Source organism: Salvelinus sp. IW2-2015, unplaced genomic scaffold (genome assembly GCF_002910315.2).
Source record: "Salvelinus sp. IW2-2015 unplaced genomic scaffold, ASM291031v2 Un_scaffold2557, whole genome shotgun sequence".
NCBI classification, from domain to species: domain Eukaryota; kingdom Metazoa; phylum Chordata; class Actinopteri; order Salmoniformes; family Salmonidae; genus Salvelinus; species Salvelinus sp. IW2-2015.
Genome location: NW_019943870.1, coordinates 36,929 through 52,459, shown reverse-complemented (window position 1 = coordinate 52,459; position 15,531 = coordinate 36,929). Strand labels below are relative to the sequence as shown.

General features: G+C 42.8%; 1 protein-coding gene across 1 annotated transcript; it reads left to right on the top strand.

Moving 5' to 3' along the window:
• Positions 1–3,935: 3,935 nt before the first annotated feature.
• LOC112074277 (uncharacterized) lies at positions 3,936–9,274 on the top strand. Its single transcript, XM_024141473.1, has 4 exons — positions 3,936–4,508; positions 7,516–7,579; positions 7,853–7,973; positions 8,259–9,274. Exons 1-4 carry the CDS (start codon positions 4,061–4,063, stop codon positions 8,898–8,900), a joined length of 1,275 nt encoding a protein of 424 aa, XP_023997241.1. The 5' UTR covers positions 3,936–4,060; the 3' UTR covers positions 8,901–9,274.
• The last annotated feature ends 6,257 nt before the right edge of the window (positions 9,275–15,531 follow it).

Here is a 15,531-nt window from a genome sequence, read left to right as displayed (position 1 = left end):
AAAAATGACCAAATGGTTCTGAAATTAGTAATTGTTAAAAACTGTAAAACACACACACACACATAACACAACACACACCACACACACCACACACACACACAACACACACACACACAACACACACCACACACACCACACACACACACACACACACACACACACACACACACACACACACACACACACACCACCGCCTGCCAAAGAAAAAAATATCAATCACATACAGGGTTCAATTGAGTTCAATGGAAGAAAAGTAGTGGGTAAAACTGTCTGATCTCTCTGAGGTAGTCAACAAGAGATGGCATTGAGGAAAAGAGAAAGAGAGAGAGAGAGAGAAGAGAGAGAGAGAGAGAAGAAGAGAGAGAAGAGAGAGAGAGAGAGAGAGAAGAGAGAGAGAGGAGAGATGAGAGAGCGAGAGAGAGAGAGAGGAAAAAAGAAGGACAATGTCAGTGTTAAAGTTTAATTCAATAAGAGAAAAGCTGTGAAATGGAAAGTTGAAAATAAAGAGACGGGGTGGCCAGAAACGTCATGTTTGCGAAAGATTTGGTGAAGTGGTAAAAGAGGACGATAGCATGTGTGATGATTGTGAGGCGCTGTACAAATTCAACAGTCACAAGAAGCAGACGTCAAATAGGCCTATGGCATGTCAAGGGAACTKTAGCCTTCTGTTCAGACGGGGTAAATGGAAACTGAAATCTGGACACTGACTGTAGGTCTAGACCCTCTCACATAGACCTTAATATTATCTCCTGCAGCATTAAGCATTTCTTACAGTAAAATGATACACCAAATGTAGGCAAAATTTGGACTGAGAAACATGAATGGAGAAACATGATTTATTTCTTTCAGTATCTTGAGAGAATGCAAATGTGCAGTTAGATACCGGCTCAGAGCCTGGTTCCTCTCTAGGTTTCGTCCTAAGTTCCTGCCTATCAATGGAGTTTCTCTTATCACYTTTCTTCTACATCTGCATTGCTTGCTCTCTGGAGTTTAAGGCTGGGTTTCTGTACAGCACTTTGTGACAACTGCTGATGTAAAAAGGGCTTTATAAATAAATATGATTGATTGACTGATTGATTGTAGAGGTACTATCTTTCCCAGCATCCTAAAAGCTGATAGTATTTMAACCACATAAAATATGCATCCAAGCCAAACTGAAATCTTATCAGAAACATGTTGGCTTGTTTTCACAGATTTCTATTTCCTAACAACCGGTCAAACTGATGTCATTTGACAATTTTGCTTAAAAAATCCTCCACCCCCTGTCAAAAAGTCATTCCACTGTCTCAGCAGAATGGCTCAGCAGACTTTGGCAGCAGCCTCCACATTGAACCACAGGTGTTTTGTTGTAAGACCTGTGTCTCCCATGGTTACAGAGAAGCTCAGCCCACACAAGAAGAGCAAGGTGATACTGCGGGGCAGGCCCAACCACCTCAAACACTAACTATCCCCATGCTTGTATGGAATTCCTGGGAATACGGATATCTTTAATTTGTATTATTCATGTCTGTTGGCACAGGAACAGATACACGTGCCTTCAGTAAATCCCTAAATCCCTTTTGATGACACTGTCCATATCTTTACTTTCCTCCTTGCATGCAGGATCCTGTCTAGAGGTTAGGTAGCAAGATTGCCTAGAAGAAGACGTTGGGGAATTGTAACAGAAACAAACATCTCACAGTGTTACTATTCTCATACCTACTAATGTTCATATTACTCGTCAATTATTCACCTAATGTTATATTACCTCAATTATCTCACCTAGATGTTATTACTCATATACTCACTATTCATTACCACTTATCTCACCTAAATGTTACTATACCTCATTATCACTACATTCAAATTACCTCATTTTCTACCTAGATGTTCATATTACCTCAATTATCTCCCTAGTGTTCATATTACCTCACATTATCTCACCTAGATTTCAATATTACCTCAATTATGCTCACCTACATGTTCATTATTACCTCAACTTATCTCACCTAGTATGATTCATATTACCTCAATTATCTCACCTAGATGTTCATATACCTCAATTATCCTCACCTAGATGTTCATATTACCTCAATTATCTCACCTACAATGTTCATATTACCTCAATTATCTTACCTAGATGTTCATTACCTCAATTATCTCACCTAGATGTTCATATTACCTCAATTATCTTACCTAGACTGTTCATATTACCTCAATTATCTCACCTAATGTTATCATTACCTCAATTTATCACCTAGATGTTCACATTACTCAATTATCTCCTACCTGATGTTCATATTACCTGCAATTATCTTACCTAGTGTTCATATTACCTCAATTATCTCACCTGCATGTTCATATTACCCAATTATCTTCACCTATTTCATATACCTCAATTATTCACCTGATTTATATCTCAATTATCTCACTGCATGTCATATACTCAATTATCTCACCTGCCTGTTCATATTACCTCAATTATCTCAACTCTTTCTTACCTCGCACATTGATCCTTCGACCGGTACCGGTCCACCTGTATATAGCCCCGTTATTGTTATTGTATTGTGTATTATTTTTTTATTATCATATATTTGTAGATAAGATTTGTCTTACTCTGTTGGAAAATGCTCGTAAGTGTGCATTTCACGGTTCTACCCTGTTGTTTTGGTGCATGAGACAAATAAAAATCTGCAAAAAAAGGAACATCCCTTTTTCAAGACCGTGACTTTCAAAGATAATTCGTAAAAATTCAAATAACTTCACAGTCTTTATTGGAACGAGTTTAAACACTGTTTCCCATGCTTGTTCACATGAACCATAGCAATAATTAAATGAACATGCACCTGTGAACGGTCATTAAGACAGTAACAGACTTACAGAAGGTAGGCAATTAAGGTTACAGTTATGAAACTATAGGCACTAAAAAGAGCCTTTCTACTGACTCTGAAAACACCAAAAGAAAGTCCCAGAGGTCTCTGTTCATCTGCGTGAATGCCTTTAGGCACGAGGACTGCAGATGTGGCCAGGGCAATAAATTGCAATGTCCGTACTGTGAGATGACTAAGACAGCGCTACAGGGAGACAGGACGGACAGCTGATCATCCTCGCAGTGGCAGACCACGTGTAACAACACCTGCACAGGATCGGTACATGCAAACATCACACCTGCGGGACAGGTACAGGATGGCAACAACAACTGCCCGAGTTACACCAGAAAATGCACAATCCCTCCATCAGTGCTCAGACTGTCCGCAATAGAGCTGAGGATTTGTTCAGGAAAGGATGCAAGGAGGAAGGAAGTATTTAAGAAGGGCCTGAATACACACCCTTCAACACACAGCTGAGGACCCTTAGTTACAGAGAGAAGAATGAAATCACTCGGATGTGAGAAGGTTGACCGGGTCTGTCACAGCCAGGCTGGGCTACGACAACACCTTCTTCACCTCACCTCATAACACACACGCACGTACGCACGCACGCACGACACCACAACACGAACACACACACACACACACACACACACACACACACACACACACACACACACACACACTGTGACATGTGAAGTATAGCAGCTCTTCTACCTCGTCTGGAGTCATCCAGCAGCTATTTGCCATTTCCCCCTCACAGTTATAAATACATCTAATTAGTTCTGTTTCTGGCTTTGCCCAAATGGCACCCTATTCCTTATATAATGCACTACTCCTGACCAAAGCCCTTTTGACTAGCACCCTAAAGTAGTGCACTATAAAGGGAATAGGTTTTCATTTGTTATGCATCCTGTGTATGCCCCCTTCCCCTGGGYCTGTCTACAGAGAGGTAACAGCTCTGACTCCTAGGTGCACCTATCACCTCGCCCTCACATTCCCCTCTCATCAGATAACTGTTACTGCTTATTAAGTGCTAAAACAGACAGGGTGGGTATATAAAGAGCCCCAGAGACATCTCTGTCTTCGCTGCACAGTGCTTCTTCTCTTCTGTGACCCTCTCCTCCTGTATTGTTACAGTCCAGCACTCCAGCATTTTTACTTGCTGTGGGTCTCTCTCTCTCTCCAACCCTGTAACATTTTTCTGAACCATGACCGAGCAGACCAAAGCAGCGGACCCATCGGCACCAGGGGCCCCATCACGTCCTCACCACTCTAGGGACTTCTTCTGGTCCCCCCTGTGGAGCTGGTGGCAGCAACCCACCCCTAGCAGCCTCCTTCCCAACCAGGATTTCGGCCTGCCACCGTTCCTAGAGGCCGGTGACCTCAGCTGGATAGATAACATCCATAGACGCCTGGCAGCCAGCTCCTGGACTGGGTACATTCCCTCTCTGCCCCTCTTGGTGCCCTCCTTTCCGGCCCCGGCCTCCTCAATGCACCAGCTAACCCCCAAGCTGAGCAAGGTAGAGTCTGCAGGGTTGAAGGGGCTGTCGGAGGTCCGGGTGGAGGGGCACAATTGGAGGATCACCCTGGATGTCAGTCACTTCTCCCCTGCAGAGATCACACTCAGGACCCGCAGCGGCTTCCTGGAGATCGGAGGTAGGCCAGCCTGTTCTGAAACTAAATTGAAATGCTCCTGTAATGTCCATATACTGGGCATAGATATGCTGGGCCTCATTAAACTGAAATGCCCGTTATGTTATAGCGCCATAAATAACAGTCAATTTAAACTGAAATGCCCAGTTATGTTATAGCGCCATAGATTACAGTCAATTTAAACTGAAATGCCCCAGTTATGTTTTGGCGCCATAGATACAGTCAATTTAAACTGAAATGCCCCAGTTATGTTATAGCGCCATAGATACAGTCAATTAAACTGAAATGCCCAGTTTTGTTATAGCGCCATAATACAGTCAATTTAAACTGAAATGCCCCAGTTATGTTATAGCGCATAGATACAGTCAATTTAAAACTGAAATGCCCCAGTTATGTTATAGCGCCATAGATACAGTCAATTTAAACTGAAATGCCCCAGTTATGTCATAGCGCCAATAGATACAGTCAATTTAAACTGAAAATGCCCCCAGTTATGTTATAGCGCCATAGATACAGTCAATTTAAACTGAAATGCCCCAGTTATGTTATAGCGCCATAGATACAGTCAATTTAAACTGAAATGCCCAGTTATGTTATATAGCGCCATAGATACAGTCAATTTAAACTGAAATGCCCCAGTTATGTTATAGCGCCATAGATACAGTCAATTTAAACTGAAACCCCAGTTATGTTATATCGCGCATAGATACAGTCAATTTAAACTGAAATGCCCCAGTTATGTTATAGCGCCATAGATACAGTCAATTTAACCTGAAATGCCCCAGTTATGTCATAGCGCCATAGATACAGTCATTTTAAACTGAAATGCCCCAGTTTATGTTATAGCGCCATAAGATACAGTCAATTTAAACTGAAATGCCCCAGTTATGTATAGCGCCATAGATACAGTCAATTTAAACTGAAATGCCCCAGTTATGTTATAGCGCCATAGATACAGTCAATTTAAACTGAAATGCCCCCAGTTATGTATAAGCGCCATAGATACAGTCAATTTAAACTGAAATGCCCCCAGTTATGTTAAGCGCCCATAGATACAGTCAATTTAAAACTGAAATGCCAGTTATGTCATAGCGCCATAGATACAGTCAATTTTAAACTGAAATGCCCCAGTTATGTCATAGCGCGCCATAGATACAGTCAATTTAAACTGAAATGCCCCAGTTATGTTATAGCGCCATAGATACAGTCAATTTAAACTGAATAGCCCAGTTTATGTTATAATAGCGCCATAGATACAGTCATTTAAAACTGAAATGCCCCAGTTATGTTATAGACGCCACTAGATAGATCAGTCAATTTAAACTGAAATACCCGCAGTTATGTTATATGCGCCCAAGTCAGATATAGTCACATTTAAAACTGAAATGCCCCGCTCAGTTATGTTATAGCGCCATAGATACAGTCAATTTACAAATCGTGCATTATGTTATAATGCGCCACAATTACAGTCATATTAACCGAATGCCCAGTTATGTTATAGCGCCCATAGATACAGTCAATTTAAACACTGAAATGCCCCAGTTAGTTCATAGCGCCATAGATACAGTCAATTTTACTGAAATGCCCCAGTTATGTTATAGCGCCATAATACAGTCAATTTAAACTGAAATGCCCCAGTTATGTTATAGCGCCATAGATACAGTCAATTTAAACTGAAATGCCCCAGTTATGTTATAGCGCCATAGATACAGTCAATTTAAACTGAAATGCCCCAGTTATGTTTATAGCGCCTAGATACAGTCAATTTAAACTGAAATGCCCCAGTTATGTTATAAGCGCCATAGATACAGTCAATTTAAACTGAAATGCCCCAGTTATGTTATAGCGCCATAATGATACAGTCAATTTAAACTGAAATGCCCCAGTTATGTTATAGCGCCATAGATACAGTCAATTTAAACTGAAATGCCCCAGTTATGTTATAGCGCCATAGATACAGTCAATTTAAACTGAAATGCTCCAGTTATTTATAGCGCCATAGATACAGTCATTTAAACTGAAATGCCCCAGTTATGTTATAGCGCCATAGATACAGTCAATTTAAACTGAAATGCCCCAGTTATGTTATAGCGCCATAGATACAGTCAATTTAAACTGAAATGCCCCAGTTATGTTATAGCGCCATAGATACAGTCAATTTAAACTGAAATGCCCCAGTATATGTTATAGCGCCATAGATACAGTCAATTTAAACTGAAATGCCCCAGTTATGTTATAGCGCCATAGATACAGTCAATTTAAACTGAAATGCTCCAGTTATGTTATAGCGCCATAGATCAGTCATTTAAACTGAAATGTTGCTGAGTTGTATCCATCAATCAATCAAAATACCTTTTTACAATAGCAGATGTCACACAGTGCTTTACAGAAACCCAGCCTGAAAACCCAGAGAACAAGCAGTGCAGATGCAGAAGCACAGTGGCTAGGAAAAACTCCATAGAAAAGGCAGGAAGCCTGAAGACTAAGGAACGAACCCTAGAGAGGAACTAGGCTCTGAGGGGTGGCCAGTCCTCTTCTGGCTGTGCTGGGTGGAGATTATAAGAGTACATGGCCATTAAGGCCAGATCGTTCTTCAAGATGTTCAAACGGTCAAGACGTTCAAACGTTGGAACATACTGTATGTAGAAGTTATCCTGCAACTATGATTGAGTTATTATCCACCCCGCTGTCTCAGTGTTGCCTAGCTCCACCCTGCTGTCTCAGTGTTGTCTAGCTCCAACCTGCTGTCTCAGTGTTGTCTAGCTCCACCCTGCTGTCTCAGTGTTGCCTAGCTCCACCCCGCTGTCTCAGTGTTGCCTAGCTCCACCCTGCTGTCTCAGTGTTGNGTTGCCTAGCTCCACCCTGCTGTCTCAGTGTTGTCTAGCTCCACCCTGCTGTCTCAGTGTTGCCTAGCTCCACCCTGCTGTCTCAGTGTTGCCTAGCCCCACTGTGGGTCTCCATATTATTAGTATTATTCATATTTCTAATATAGTTGATATTTCATCCTCAGGGACTCATGAAGAGAGACCAGATGAGCATGGTTTTATTGCTAGATGTTTCACCAGGAGATACATGTAAGTTTCCAAGCTGATCGATTTTCAACACGATGTGTGAGAAATGTTTTTCAGCATCAACAGTTGATGTTATAGAATACAATGCAGCTAGGAGAAATGTTTTGAGTACTCAATTTACTCTCCTTTACACCAACACGTAGCAATATAAATGCTTATGACAATCGCATGTTAACTCTATGGATACTGTATTTATCAGCATTATGACACAACACAACTGTTTTGAACTTATGATACTGTGTTGTGTAAATGTAAAAGGGTGTTGTGCTTTCCCAGGCTCCCGATAGGTATTGTCTCTAAGACCATACGATCYTCACTGTCTGGTGATGGAATTCTGACTGTAGAGGCTTCACTTCCTGACCCCAGCATCCCTGATGGCATCATCATTCCCATTCAGGTAACAAGGGTTGAAACCCATAGCACCTCAACTGTATGTGATACKCATTGTTTAGATCACTTCCTGGCCTTGGACACTTAAAAGAAAGTATAGCATAGGAAGTAGGAAGCATCAGTATTTCCTAGTTTTCCTGGTAATCTGTCCATGTCCATGTCCTGTCCTGTTTATTATTTTCTGTCATGTACATTAGAAGGACAAAGTTAGAACACAAATGACCACATGACCTTTAATCATAATGTGTGTGCTTCCTGTATTTTCTTTACTGCTGCTTGTCTAACTACGAAGGTGGAGAAGGAGACCATAAGAGAAGAGGGAGAGGAGGGTGGAGCTAAGCCAGAGGAGACTACCGTAGCTGACACAGACTCCCAGCCTTCTCCATCTGCCCCTGCTGTGGCCCCTGTATCCCTGGAGGCCCCTGACTTCACCCCCACAGAGCCTGGCACAATGCCCCCCGCAGAGGCACCCGAGGATGGGGACAAGTTAGCACGGGAGGTCTCTGGAGAAGAGGCTCAGCCAGACAGCGCCACGGCTGGGCCAAAGAGCCATGAGGAGGGGAGAGGAGGAGCAGAAGAGGGGGAGACACACACTAAGCCAGCTGGAGAGATAGAGACCCACCCCCCAGAGCATGCAGATGAAGAGGGAAGAGAGGGAGAAGGGCTTCCAGATCCCACAGAGCCCTTTGAGCACCTTGATGCCCCTGACTCCCCAGACACAGTCACGTCCGACCGCGGGGAACACAAAACAGACCCAGCCCAAGACCATGACGAAGAGCTCCAGCACCCGGAGGGCTCAGGGGAGGCAGCCGAGGCCCTGCCCCAGCCTGAGGGGGACGAACCAGGCATGAGTCCATCAGAGGAGGGGGCCCACTCTCAGGAGCTGGAAGTTCCAGAGCACCCTGATATGGAGCAACAGGCATACACCAAGTAGAGAGAGAGAGACAGAGGGGGGGAGAGACAGAGAGAGAGCGAGAGAGAGAGAGAGAGACATGGCTGTAATTTCATAAGGAACTTGCTAAGATTCAAGACATCCATCCCAAGCGCCTACATTCTGCAGACTTCCTCTTCATGAATAGCCTGGTCCCAGATCTGTTTGTTCTACCAATTGTAGACAATGACCATAAGAATTGGCAAGACAGCACGAACAGATCTGGGACCAGGCTACTTCTTCCACCAGCTAGCAGCAACAGCTTGCATAATAACCCTGATTCTATCAATGTGCGTGTGAGTGAAGAACCACACACTGTCACTGTGACCATGCACTTTTTGGAGCTCCAATAAACCAATAGCAAATGAAAAACCTAATGCTTTGTCCTGTTGGCGTTCATTTTGTTACAACCATTTACATTTACATTTTAGTCATTTAGCATACACTCATTTCCAGAGCGACTTTACAATCAATATTCCATCTGTTTTGGTATTCCTTGTGTGATCATATTGACACAGCCACCTCAAAATAACCTTTTCTAGTTGATAATCACATGCATACAGTTACTGTTGAGATGATGAAGATTCATTCATTATAATGCCTTTAAATGATTAGACACACATCATACAGCATGTTTGCACAGCTGGGTTTTACAGTACATGTGTCAGTTCAGGATGGTTTTGATCACAGCTACAATACAACATCACAATGGAAGGGTTTTAGCTCCACTCAGTAAAATAGGAGGACAAAACATATTTGTTGACAGAGTCAGAATGAATTCTAGCGATAACCAGAAGCCTATTCTCAGGACATCCCCAAAATTCTAATTCTAACACTGTGCCTTCAAAACCCCTTAATCTGAAGACAACACTATTTTGTGTGACACAGCAAGCGACATAATCCTCCAATTGTTCACCCTGAAGTCAAATAACTAATCTAGTAATGCCCTCTTATTGCCCCTCACCCTTGGCAGTGCCAAACTCCCCTGTATTCATCCTTGGGCTGCATCCCAAACGTAACCCTATAGACTTTAGTTATAGTGCACAACATTTGACCCGAGCCCTATGGACCATGAGTGGTGCAGTATAAAGGGAACGGGTGCCACTTGAAACACACACCAATACAGTGCATTCAGAAATTATTTAGACCATTTGACTTCTTCCACGTTTTGTTACGTTACAGCCTTATTCTAAAATGGATTAAATAAATGTTGTTCCTCATCAGTCTACACACAATAGCCCATAATGACATCACAATACCCCATAATGACAAAGTGGAAACAGGTTTTTAGAAATGCATAAAAAAAAAGATTAGGTCGGAAGTTTACATTCACTTTAGCCAAATACATTTAAACTCAGTTTTTCACAATTCCTGACATTTAATCCTAGTAAAAAAATCTGTTTTAGGTCAGTTAGGATCACCACTTTATTTTAAGAATGTGAAATGTCAGAATAATAGTAGAGAGATGTCACGCCCTGACCATAGATTGCTTTGTATGTTTCTATGTTTTGTTTGGTCAGGGTGTGATGTGRGTGGGCATTCTATGTTGTATGTCTAGGTTGTCTGTTTCTATGCGTTTTTCCTAGTATGGTTCTCAATCAGAGGCAGGTGTCAGTCGTTGTCTCTGATTGGGAGCCATATTAAGGTAGCCTGTTTTTCATTTGTGTTTTGTGGGTGGTTGTTTCCTGTATCCTGTGTTAGTGTTTTCACCATACGGGACTGTTTCGGGTTGTTTGTTTTTGTACTTTTGTTATTTCGTTCAGTGTTCTGTTTGATTGATTAAATATCATTATGACACTTACCACGCTGCGTATTGGTCCGATCTTGTACTCCTCGTCAGACGAAGAGGACGAAACCCGTTACTGTAACGACATTCTACGTCGTCCTCCTCCGACGAGGAGAGGAGAGAGGGATCAGATGACCAATGTGCGCGAGGTATGTAGACATGAATGAATTTATTAGACACGACGAAACACTGACCGAACTATACTTGAATATTACAAAATAACAAACAAACAACGTGAGACTACTGAACAGCAAATTACATATAACGAAGCACGCATGAACAGGAACGAACGAACGAGACGAGACATACCGTGTGGTGCAATAAACACAGACACAGCGACAATCACCCACAAACAAACATTGTGAAACCACCTACCTTAATATGGTTCCAATCAGAGGAGAGATGAAAACCACCTGCCTCTAATTGAGAACCATATCAGGTCACCATTTACCAACATAGAAACACATAACATAGAAATGCCCACCCACTCACGCCCTGACGACTAACACATACAAAACAACAGAAAACAGGTCAGGAACGTGACAGTTACAAGAGAATGATTTATTTCAGCTTTTACTTTTCTTCATCACATTCCCAGGGGTCAGAAGTTTACATACACTCAATTAGTATTTGGTTGCATTTTCCTAAATTGTTTAACTTGGGTCAAACGTTTCAGGTGCCTTCCACAAGCTTCCGACAATAGGTTGGATGAATTTGGCCCATTCCTCCTGACAGAGCTGGTGTAACTGAGTCAGGTTTGTAGGCCTCCTGGCTAGCACATGCTTTTTCACTTCTGTCCAAAATGTTCAATAGGATTAGGTCAGGGCTTTGTGAAGCAAATCCAATACCTTGACTTTGTTGTCCTTAAAGCATTTGCCACAACTTTGGAAATATATATATTATATTTTTATTTCACCTTTATTTAACCAGGTAGGCAAGTTGAGACAAGTTCTCATTACAATTGCGATCTAGCCAGATATAAGTAAACAGTTCGACACATACAACACACAGAGTTACACATGGTATAAACAAACATACAGTCAATAAATAGTAGAAAAATAAGTCTTTTACAATGTGAGCAAATGAGGTGAGATAAGGAAGGTAAAGGCAAACGTGTGCGAAGTAAATACATATAGCAAGTAAAACACTGGAATGATATTTGCAGTGGAAGAATGTGCAAAGTAGAAATAGAAATAATGGGGTGCAAAGGAGCAAATTAAATAAATAAATAAATACAGTAGGGAAGAGGTAGTTGTTTGGGCTAAATTATAGATGGGCTATGTACAGGTGCTATATCTGTGAGCTCTGACAGTTGGTGCTAAAGTTAGTGAGGTAGATAAATGTTTCCAGTTTCAGAGATTTTTGTAGTTCGTTCAGTCAGGCAGCAAGGACTGGAAGGAGAGGCGGCCAAAGGAGAAATTGGCTTTGGGTGACCAGAGAGATATACCTGCTGGAGCGCGTGCTACAGGTGGGTGCTGCTGGTGACCAGCGAGCTGAGATAAGGGGACTTTACCTAGCAGGGTCTTGTAGTAGACTGGACCAGTGGGTTGGCGACGAGTATGAAGCGAGGGCCAGCCAACGAGAGCGTACAGGTCCAGTGGTGGTAGTATATGGGGCTTTGGTGACAAACGATGGCACTGTGATAGACTGCATCCAATTTATTGAGTAGGGTATTGGAGGCTATTTTTTAAATGACATCGCCAAGTCGAGGATCGTAGGATGCATTTTCGAGGTATGTTTGGCAGCATGAGTGACGGATGCTTTGTTGCGAAATAGGAAGCCAATTCTAGATTTAACTTTGGATGGAGATGTTAATGTGAGTCTGGAAGGAAGTTTACAGTCTAACCAGACACCTAGGTATTTGTAGTTGTCCAACTAATCTAAGTCAGAACCGTCCAGAGTTGGATGCTGGACGGGCGGGCAGGTGCAGGCACGATCGGTTGAAGAGCATGCATTTGTTTTATTGTATTTAAGAGCAGTTTGAGGCCACGGAAGGAGAGTTGTATGGCATTGAAGCTTACTTGTATTTAAGAGCAGTTGGAGGCCACGGAAGGAGAGTTGTATGGCATTGAAGCTCGTCTGGAGGGTTGTTAACACAGTGTCCAAAGAACGGCCAGAAGTATACAGAATGTGTCGTCTGCGTAGAGGTGATCAGAGACTCACCAGCAGCAAGAGCGACATCATTGATGTATACGAGAAGAAGAAGAGAGTCGGTCCAAGAATTGAACCCTGTGGCACCCCCATAGAGACTGCCAGAGGCCCGGACAACAGGCCCTCCGATTTGATACACTGAACTCTATCAGAGAAGTAGTTGCTGAACCAGGTGAGGCAATCATTTGAGAAACCAAGGCTATCGAGTCTGCCGATGAGGATGTGGTGATTGACAGAGTCGAAAGCCTTGGCCAGGTCRATGAATACGGCTGCACAGTATTGTTTTTTATCGATGGCGGTTAAGATATCGTTAAGGACCTTGAGCGTGGCTGACCAGCTCTGAAACCAGATTGCATAGCGGAGAAGGTACGGTGGGATTCGAAATGGTCGGTAATCTGTTTGTTGACTTGGCTTTCGAAGACCTTAGAAAGGCAGGGTAGGATAGATATAGGTCTGTAGCAGTTTGGGTCAAGAGTGTCCCCCCCTTTGAAGAGGGGGATGACCGCAGCTGCTTTCCAATCTTGTAGTATGCTTGGGGTCATTGTCCATTTGGAAGACCCATTTGCGACCAAGCTTTAACTTCCTGACTGATGTCTTGAGATGTTGCTTCAATATATCCACAAAATTTTCTCTCCTCATGATGCCATCTATTTTGTGAAGTGCACCAGTTCCTCCTGCAGCAAAGCACCGCCACAACATGATGCTGCCTCCCCCGTGCTTCACAGTTGGGATGGTATTCTTCGGCTTGCAAGCCTCCCCCTTTTTCCTCCAAACATAGCGATGGTCATTATGGCCAAACAGTTCTATTATTGTTTCATCAGACCAGAGGACATTTCTCCAAAAAGTACGATCTTTGTCACCATGTGCAGTTGCAAACCGTAGTCTGTCTTTTTGATGGCGTATTTGGAGCAGTGGCTTCTTCCTTGCTGAGTGGCCTTTCAGCTTATGCCGATATAGGACTCGTTTTACTGTGGATATAGATACTTTTGTACCTGTTTCCTCCAGCATCTTCACAAGGTCCTTTGCTGTTGTTCTAGGATTGATTTGCACTTTTCGCACCAAAGTACATTCATCTCTAGGAGACAGAACACGTCTCCTTCCTGAGCGGTATGGCGGCTGCGTGGCCCCATGGTGTTTATACTTGCGTACTATTGTTTGTACAGATGAATGTGGTACCTTCAGGCGTTTGGAAATGGCTCCCAAGGATGAACCAGACTTGTGGAGGTCTACAATTATTTGAGGTCTGAGGTCTTGGCTGATTTCTTTTGATTTTCCCATGATGTCAAGCAAAGAGGTACTGAGTTTGAAGGTAGGCCTTGAAATACATCCACAGGTACAACTCCAATTGACTCAAATTATGTCAATTAGCCTATCAGAAGCTTCTAAAGCCACGACATAATTTTCCTGAATTTTCCAAGCTTTTTAAAAGCACAGTCAACTTAGTGTATGTAAACTTCTGACGCACTGGAATTGTGATACAGTGAATTATAAGTGAAATAATCAGTCTGTAAATAATTGTTGGAAAAATTACTTGTGTCATGCACAAAGTAGATGTCCTAACCGACTTGCCAAAACTATAGTTTGTTAACAAGAAATTTGTGGAGTGGGTGAAAAACGTGTTTTAATGACTCCAACCTAAGTGTATGTAAACTTCCGACTTCAACTGTAAGTATTCAGACCCTTTGATATGAGACTCGAAATTGAGCTCAGGTGCATCCTGTTTCTATTGATCATTCTTGAGATGTTTCTACAACTTGATTGAAGTCCACCTGTGGTAAATTCAATTGATTGGAAATGATTTGGAAATGAACACATCTGTCTATATAAGGTCCCACAGTTGACAGTGCATGTCAGAGCAAAAACCAAGCTATGAGGTCAAAGGAATTGTCTGTAGAGCTCCCGAGACAAGATTGTGCCGAGGCAAAGATCTGGGGAAGGGTACCAAAATATTTMTGCAGCATTGAAGGTCCCCAAGAACACATCATTCTTAAATGGAGTAAGTTTGGAACCACCAAGACTCTTCCTAGAGCTGGCAGCCCAGCCAAACTGAGAAATCKGGGGAGAAGGGCCATGGTCAGGGAAGAACCCAATGGTCACTCTGACAGAGCTCCAGAGTTCCTCTGTGGAGATGGAGCCTTCCAGAAGGACAACCACCCCTGCAGCACTCCCCCAATCAGGCTTTTATGGTAGAGTGGCCAAATGGAAGCCACTTCTCAGTAAAATGCACATGGCAGCCMGCTTGGAGTTTGCCAAAAGGCACCTAAAGGACTCTCAGAGCATGAGAAGCAAGATTCTATGGTCTGATGAAACCAAGATTGAACTTTTTGGCCTGAACGCCAAGCCTCTTGTGTGGAGGAAACCTGGCACCATCCCTACAGTGAAGCATGGTGGTGGCAGCATCACATCTAGAGGAAACCTGGCACCATCCCTACGGTTCCTCTCTCTCCATCCCTCCCTCCTCTCCTCCTCCGCCACTCCTCCTCTCCTCCTCCCTCTCTTCCCTCTTCTTGATATCTTTGTATTTGTTTATGCAATAAAACCTCCCATCAATCCCAGTGTGTGTTCAACATCTGTGTGTTTTGTTCTGTGGATTTTGTGCCATGTACAGTATGGGCCAGAATCCAAGATGTCCGTTCGACAGTGCCAACAACAATAATTGGGTAACATATCAGTGCATTTGGAAAGTATTCAGACCCC